The following is a 7,739-nucleotide window of genomic DNA, read 5'->3' as shown; positions in this document are numbered from 1 at the left end:
CCCCTCCTCTCCTCTCCTCACCCCTCTACCCCCTCCTCTCCTCACCCCTCTACCCCCTCCTCTCCTCACCCCTCTACCCCTCCTCTCCTCACCCCTCTACCCCCTCCTCTCCTCACTCCTCTACCCCCTCCTCTCCTCACCCCTCTACCCCCTCCTCTCCTCACCCCTCTACCCCTCCTCTCCTCACCCCTCTACCCCCTCCTCTCCTCACCCCTCTACCCTCTCCCCTCCTCACCCCTCTACCCCCTCCTCTCCTCACCCCTCTACCCCCTCCTCTCCTCTCCCTTCTACCCCCTCCTCTCTTCACACTCTACCCCCTCCTCTCCTCACCCCTCTACCCCCTCCTCTCCTCACCCCTCTACCCCCTCCTCTCCTCTCCCCTCTACCCTCTCCTCTCTTCACCCCTCTACTCCCTCCTCTCCTCACCCCTGTACCCCCTCCTCTCCTCCCCCCTCTACCCCCTCCTCTCCTCACCCCTCTACCCCCTCCTCTCCTCCCCCCTCTACCCCCTCCTCTCCTCCCCCCTCTACCCCCTCCTCTCCTCACCCCTCTACCCCTCCTCTCCTCACCCCTCTACCCCCTCCTCTCCTCACTCCTCTACCCCCTCCTCTCCTCACCCCTCTACCCCCTCCTCTCCTCACCCATCTACCCTCTCCTCTCCTCACCCCTCTACCCCCTCCCCTCCTCACCCCTCTACCCCCTCCTCTCTTCACCCCTCTACCCCCTCCTCTCCTCACCCCTCTACCCTCTCCTCTCCTCACCCCTCTACCCCCTCCTCTCCTCACCTCACCTTCCCCTCTACTCTCTCCTCTCCTCTCTTCCCTCTCCTCTCCTCACCCACATACCCCCTCCTCTCCCCTCCTCACCTCACCTTCCCCTCTACTCTCTCCTCTCCCCTCTCCTCTCTCCTCTCCTCTCTACCCTCTCCTCACCTTTCTCTCCTCACTTCGTCTCACCTTGTGGTTTCTTCAACAAAAAAAACGTATACAATGAACCTTAACTCTAACGTCAAGCCCTCCAACTTCTACTTTTTCTCTATATCCCTCTTTCTTCTCTCTCTCACTTCTTCTCCTATCTCTCTCCTCCTCCCTATCCCTCTTCTTCTCTCTCTCCTCTACCCCATCTCTCTCCTCCTCCCTATCTCTCTTTCTCTCCCTCTCTCTCCTCTACCCTGTCTCTCTCTCCCTCCCTATCACTCTGTCTCTCCCTCACCCCTCTCTTCCCCTCCCTCTCTCTCCACCTCCCTCTCCCTCTCTCTCCCTCCCCCTCTCCTGAATTTCTCCACAGGGACAAATAAAGGTTTTCAAATCCCTCACTGCTTGTATACCTAAGGAGAGATCAAGTGATGATAATGGTGCCACCCTGGTCTGTCTGTCTGTCTGTCTGACCGTTCACAGGCAGTGTGGAGGGGTGTGCTGCATTACACTCACTCAGCCACCGGGGGTGCTGTTCTCATCGCCACATCAGCAGTCACTATCTATTACCTGTCCCAGTCACTATTGTAAACACAACACAAAACACTTGCACGCATTAAAACTAATTTAAAACACTCTCGAGTGGATGTTGTCCTTTCATTTCATTTATTTTCAGTACTGCATAACATAATTATAACATAATTGCGTAACATAATTATTGACACAGCATAACATAATTATGGACAGTCTAGAGCTGTGAAATGCATGTTTATGGATAGAGGTAATGATAAGCAACAACACTCGCTTTGTTAGATAGTAGATGTTAAGATGTAGATAGTCCAGTAATTATTATTATTATGATCAGTATAAATTATGTCTGGTTTTCGTACACTACAGTGCAACCCTGTCTCCACTTAGTAGGACATCTGCTCCCTCTGCTGGCACTGTAGTGGAAAAGCATTTTAATATCCAAACACAATGAGGTTTTATGTTACCTTTTTCGTGATTGTGATAAATTATAGTGGAAATCTGTTATATGTACTGTAACATCGACAAACGGAAACATTCCTGTCATGGATGACCTTAGTGATATGCGACATCGACACAAATGTACCTCATCTCTCTGCTCTCGCTCCTCCCGCACGTCTCTCTCCCCCTGCAGAGCTGGCTTCTCTCTCTAGTCTCTCTCCACTTCTTCTCTCACTCCTCCTGATCTCTCTCTCTGTGCCCCCCCCCTTTGCAGAGAGCTATGCGCGTGAGGAGCCACTCCATGGAAACCATGGTGGGGGGGTCCCATCGCCACCGAAGCGTCGGGGTGGGAGGGGGGGTCCCGGCCAGCGTGAGTGGGGGCGGTCTTCCCCAGAGCAGCAGCGAGTGCACCAAGAGCACGTTCACGGTCAGCCAAGGGCAAGGATGTGTCTGTGTGTGTGAGTGAGTGGGGGGTTAGTGTGTGTGTGTGTGTGTGTGTGTGTGTGTGTGTGTGTGTGGTGTATGTGGCAGGGAGTTGTGTAATCTACTGAATTATGACTGCTCTATCAGAATGATTGGTCATTGGTGCTGAAGCCTCGCCGGGTTCTTAGTGAGCTCTTATCTGTGATGCTTAGTGAGGTCTAGTGAGCTCTTATCTGTGATGCTTAGTGAGGTCTAGTGAGCTCTTATCTGTGATGCTTAGTGAGGTCTAGTGAGCTTTTATCTGTGATGCTTAGTGAGGTCTAGTGAGCTCTTATCTGTGATGCTTAGTGAGGTCTAGTGAGCTTTTATCTGTGATGCTTAGTGAGGTCTAGTGAGCTCTTATCTGTGATGCTTAGTGAGGTCTAGTGAGCTCTTATCTGTGATGCTTAGTGAGGTCTAGTGAGCTCTTATCTGTGATGCTTAGTGAGGTATAGTGAGCTCTTATCTGTGATGCTTAGTGAGGTCTAGTGAGCTCTTATCTGTGATGCATAGTGAGGTCTAGTGAGCTCTTATCTGTGATGCTTAGTGAGGTCTAGTGAGCTCTTATCTGTGATGCTTAGTGAGGTCTAGTGAGCTCTTATCTGTGATGCTTAGTGAGGTCTAGTGAGCTCTTATCTGTGATGCTTAGTGAGGTCTAGTGAGCTCTTATCTGTGATGCTTAGTGAGGTCTTATCTGTGATGCTGTCATCTCATCCAGCCCCCAGCGGCTTCAGCCAAGTCTCCTCTGAAGAGTCCAGTCAAGCGTCGCTCTGGCCTATTCCCTCGACTCCACTCCAGTGAGACACCCACAGACAGACCCACACGCAGGTACCAGCTACAGACACCACACAGACACACACACACACACACACACACACACACACACACACACACACACACACACACACACACACACACAGGTACCAACTACAGACACACAAACTCAAATGTCTTTTGGTCTGTTTGCCCCTAGTAGTCGATATCACAAGCTGTGTGTTTCTACATCAGTGTTTGGTTGAATGTGTTCCAAACTCTACCTCTTCAGTGACCAAAAGACCCCAGACTCCTGCGCGCTGTCACAGGAGATGAGATCAGAGACGTCGTCGAACCCGAGCTCGCCAGAGATCTGCCCCAACAAAGAGAGGTGAGACGTAGCTCAAACACACAGTGCTTCACATGCATGTAGCACTGCTACTCTGTCATCCTGCTGCACTCCTAACCCCTGTGAGTAGACCTAGAGGCTGGAGGTATGTTTATATGACAGACACACACTCCTAACCCCTGTGAGTAGACCTAGAGGCTGGAGGTATGTTTATATGACAGACACACACTCCTAACCCCTGTGAGTAGACCTAGAGGCTGGAGGTATGTTTATATGACAGACACACACTCCTAACCCCTGTGAGCAGGGCTAGAGGCTGGAGGTACGTTTATATGATGTGTGGGGAGCACGGTGGCTCACAGCAAGAAGGTCCTGGGTTCGAATCCCAGGTCGTTCCAGGTCCTTTCTGTGTGGAGTTTGCATGTTCTCCCCGTGCTTGCGTGGGTTCCCTCTGGGTACTCCGGCTTCCCCCACCATCATAAATATGCAACATATGAATGTTGGTGGTGGTCGGAGGGGCCGTAGGCGCTGATTGGCAGCCACGCTTCTGTCAGTCTGCCCCAGGGCAGCTGTGGCTGTGTAGCTTACCACCACCGGTATGACTGTGTCTGAATGAATACTGGACTCTGTAAAGCGCTCTGGGTATCATGAAGGGCGCTATATAAATCCAACTTGATTGATTGATTGATTGATGACAGACACACACTCCTAACCCCTCTGAGCAGGGCTAGAGGCTGGAGGTACGTTTATATGACAGACACACATGCCTCTGATCTAGACGGCGCCAGACTCTCATCCTCTTTACCTGACTCTCCTCCCCCATCGTGAATGTTTCTCCCGTGTCTCTCCTGTTTGCTTCTCCTGTCTGTCTCTTCTGTATATCTCTGACTGTCTATCTCTCCCGTGTGTCTCTCCTGTCTGTCTCTCTTGTCTGTCCTGTGTGTCTTTCCTGTGTGTCTCTCTTGTCTGTCTCTCCCCTCTGTCTCTCCTGTCTGTCTCTCCTGTCTGTTTCTCCTCTCTGCCTCCTGTGTCTCTCCTGTCTGTCTCTCCTGTCTATCTCTCCTCTGCGTCTCTCCTGTCTGGTTCTCCTCTCTGCCTCCTGTGTCTTTCCTGTGTCTCTCCTGTGTCTCCTGTCTGTCTCTTCTCTCTGTCTCCTATGTCTGTCCTGTCTGTCTTTCCTGTATATCTCTGACTGTCTGTCTCTCCTGTCTGTATATAACTGTCTGTCTATCCTATCTGTTTCCTGTGTCTCTTGTCTGTCTCTCCTGTGTGTCTCTCCTGTGTGTCTCCTGTGTGTCTCCTGTGTGTCTCCTGTGTCTCTCCTGTCTCTCTCCTGTGTCTCTCCTGTCTCTCTCCTGTCTCTCTCCTGTCTCTCCTGTGTCTCTCCTGTGTCTCTCCTGTGTGTCTCCTGTGTGTCTCTCCTGTCTCTCTCCTGTGTGTCTCTCCTGTGTCTCTCCTGTGTGTCTCCTGTGTCTCTCCTGTGTCTCTCCTGTCGCTCTCCTGTCTCTCTCCTGTGTCTCCTGTGTGTAGGCCGCTGGCCAGGCTGAAGGAGGGCAGCAGCAGCAGACCCAACATCTCACGCTCCTCCTCCTCCACCAGCAGCTTCAGTAGCACCACCGCAGACACAGACACTCTGGAGGAGCTGGACCCCACGGTCAGGAGGGGAGGAGGGGAGGGTAGGGGAGAGAGGGGAGGGGAGAGGAGGGGAGAGAGGAGAGGGGAGGGGAGAGAGGGGAGGGGAGGGGAAGGGAGAGGAGGGGAGAGAGGGGAGAGGAAGGGAGGGGAGGGGAGAGGAGAGAGGGGAGAGGAGGGGAGGGGAGGGGAGAGGAGAGGAGAGGAGAGGAGAGGAGAGGAGAGGAGAGGAGAGGAGAGGAGAGGAGAGGAGAGGAGAGGAGGGGAGGGGAGAGGAGAGGAGAGAGGGGAGAGGAGGGGAGGGGAGAGGAGAGAGGGGAGAAGAGAGAGGGGAGAGGTGGGGAGAGGAGCGAGGGAGAGGAGGGGAGGGGAGAGAGGAGAGAGGGGAGAGGAGGGGAGGGGAGAGGAGAGGTGGGGAGAGGAGAGAGGGGAGAGGAGAGAGGGGAGAGGAGGGGAGGGGAGAGGAGAGGTGGGGAGAGGAGATGTGGGGAGGGGAGATGGGAGGGGAATTCAGGGTTGAGGGCATCTGTGTGTGTGTGTGTGTGTGTGTGTGTGTGTGTGTGTGTGTGTGTGTGTGTGTGTGTGTGTGTGTGTATTTGTGTGTTTTGAGTTTGCTGTACTGAAATGTCAACTCATTACACAGGAATGATAATAATATAATAATCTGACAGTGCTGATAGCAAAAAGAAACTTCAGTCAATCATGCTTTCTCTGCAAGAAGCATCATCACAATACATGATATGGCTCGAGTGTTAAATTCGCAACACACATTCACACAGAGCTCCCTCTCCTCCTCCTCCTCTCCTCCCCCCTCCTCTCCTCCTCCCCCAGGCCAGCCATGCCTTCATGGCCTCCTCGTCCATCTTTATCCCGTCCCTCAGCATTGAGAGTCAAGGCTCTGTGGCTCCCGTCATCATGTGTCGAAGTCCTACAGGTGACACACACACACACAGACACACACACACGCACGCACGCACGCACGCACACACACACACACACACACACACACACACACACACACACACACACACACACTCTCTCCCACACACACAGACTGTTGCTGGTATTGAGTGAGTCTTACGTCCTGATCTCCCTACAGATGTGAAGAGTAAGACGTCTCCCAGGTCAAACTTAAAGTTTCGCTTCGATAAGCTGAGCCACTCCACCACAGTAAGACCTCTCACTCTATAACGCTTTACTCTGACAATACTGTACTTAGTACAGTAGAGATGCTGGAGCCAAGCTGCTTTACCCTCCCAATCACAATCCTGATGTCATGATTTACCTTCTGGAGAGGTGCTAATTGTTGTGTAAACAATTATGTAAACAATGGAAAAATGTCATCACTGATACTTCGAGTTCGTTCCCCTGTATGAGTATTTAATTTAATATATAATATATAATTAATTTAATATTTAGTTATTGCTGCAATCTAACCAGAATTTCTGGCCCCTTTGTGAGGTCTGCAGTGTGCAAAACATTCACTGTGTGTCTGCGCTGTTGTCTGTCTCAGTCAGAGTAGCTGCACATGTGCCTGGCGAAGAATCAAATGGACAACACTGGCTTGTGGAGCAACAAAACAACAACAACAACAACAACACCACCACCACCACACCCCACAATACTGTTGAATCATTTACTTACTAAGCCAAGCAGGCTATCATTTCACCTCTCTATAAGCAAGTGCGACAGAGGTGGTTTGCCACCATCCTTACGTGATAACTAACATTATCTACAGCCTTTAGCTTAGCAGGCTGACAGTCTTTTGGCACACAGAGAACTGGGGGTTGAACCCCTCTTGTCGGGTTGGGTAGATGGGTACAGTCGTTTAGCTGCTGCTTGTCTTAGGTCATTGATGTTAGGCTGGCCCTTCCCTGTTCACCTGAGGGTACAGAGCACTCGTCAGTGTTAGTAAACATCTAGTTCTGCTCTAGTCAACACCTAGTTAACTACACAGACTTCTATGGTTCAGTCCGTCTCACGGAGCAGAATTTCTGTGGGCAGGTGAAGCTGTGGAGAGGGAGTTGGGGCCGCCCCCCCCCACACACCCTCCAGCCACCATCTGAGGTGGTTCACTCAATAGAGGAGCTACTGTCGTTTCAGTCCGTCACAAGCTTTGTTTGGCCAGTTATGCCTTACAGTCTATTAACCCCCCCCCCTGCGCGTGCTCTCACTATGTGAGAGGGTGAGCAGAGGAGCGACGCTCACATCACTCACCTGTTCCCTTTCCCCCAAAATAGGCTGTTGCTGTCAAAATAGGCTGTTGCTCTATTCCAAGCATTTTGCAGAATTATGTCTCCTAATGTCGCAACAGAACCATGAATATTTGTGGCGGTCTAACTCTTCGCATAATGTCCAGTTGTATTTCACGCACTTAATAATGCTGAATTTGACAATTGTTTTTTCCCCCGAGTGTTATGTCAAATGGCCTCATTTTGGTTCTTTGATTTAATGCTTTGTGATTTGATGGTTATTTTCAAGTCTTAAATAGAAGCAAATTTAAAAAAAGCTAAACCAGTGTCTCTTACTAAGGCAGAACAATAGATTAGCATCGTATTCCCGAAATAAACTGTTTTCTTGTAAGCTACAGTATCAGGGCGTAACTAATCTTGTTTGAGTGTGTTTGCCATGAAACGGAGATGCATAGATCTCTGTCAATC

At 51.1% G+C, this 7,739-nt stretch overlaps 1 protein-coding gene across 1 annotated transcript in view; it reads left to right on the top strand.

The window, feature by feature from the left end:
- Window positions 1-6,694, top strand: part of LOC311310580 (rap1 GTPase-activating protein 2-like) — a gene marked incomplete at its 5' end in the record, with an annotated part of 60,463 nt that extends 53,769 nt beyond the window's left edge. The window contains 7 exons of the mRNA XM_084440090.1: window positions 2,158-2,310; window positions 3,064-3,173; window positions 3,391-3,489; window positions 4,978-5,101; window positions 5,911-6,013; window positions 6,179-6,249; window positions 6,593-6,694. Coding sequence (XP_084296216.1) covers window positions 2,158-2,310; window positions 3,064-3,173; window positions 3,391-3,489; window positions 4,978-5,101; window positions 5,911-6,013; window positions 6,179-6,249; window positions 6,593-6,601 — 669 coding nt within the window. The 3' untranslated portion in view covers window positions 6,602-6,694. The remainder of the gene's footprint in view (window positions 1-2,157; window positions 2,311-3,063; window positions 3,174-3,390; window positions 3,490-4,977; window positions 5,102-5,910; window positions 6,014-6,178; window positions 6,250-6,592) is intronic.
- Between the last annotated feature and the right edge of the window lie 1,045 nt (window positions 6,695-7,739).

This window comes from Borostomias antarcticus, assembly GCF_949987555.1.
Source record: "Borostomias antarcticus genome assembly, chromosome: 1".
Lineage (NCBI taxonomy): Eukaryota > Metazoa > Chordata > Actinopteri > Stomiiformes > Stomiidae > Borostomias > Borostomias antarcticus.
The sequence above is the reverse complement of the archived record's forward strand: the minus strand, read 5'-3'. Positions and strand labels throughout refer to the sequence as shown.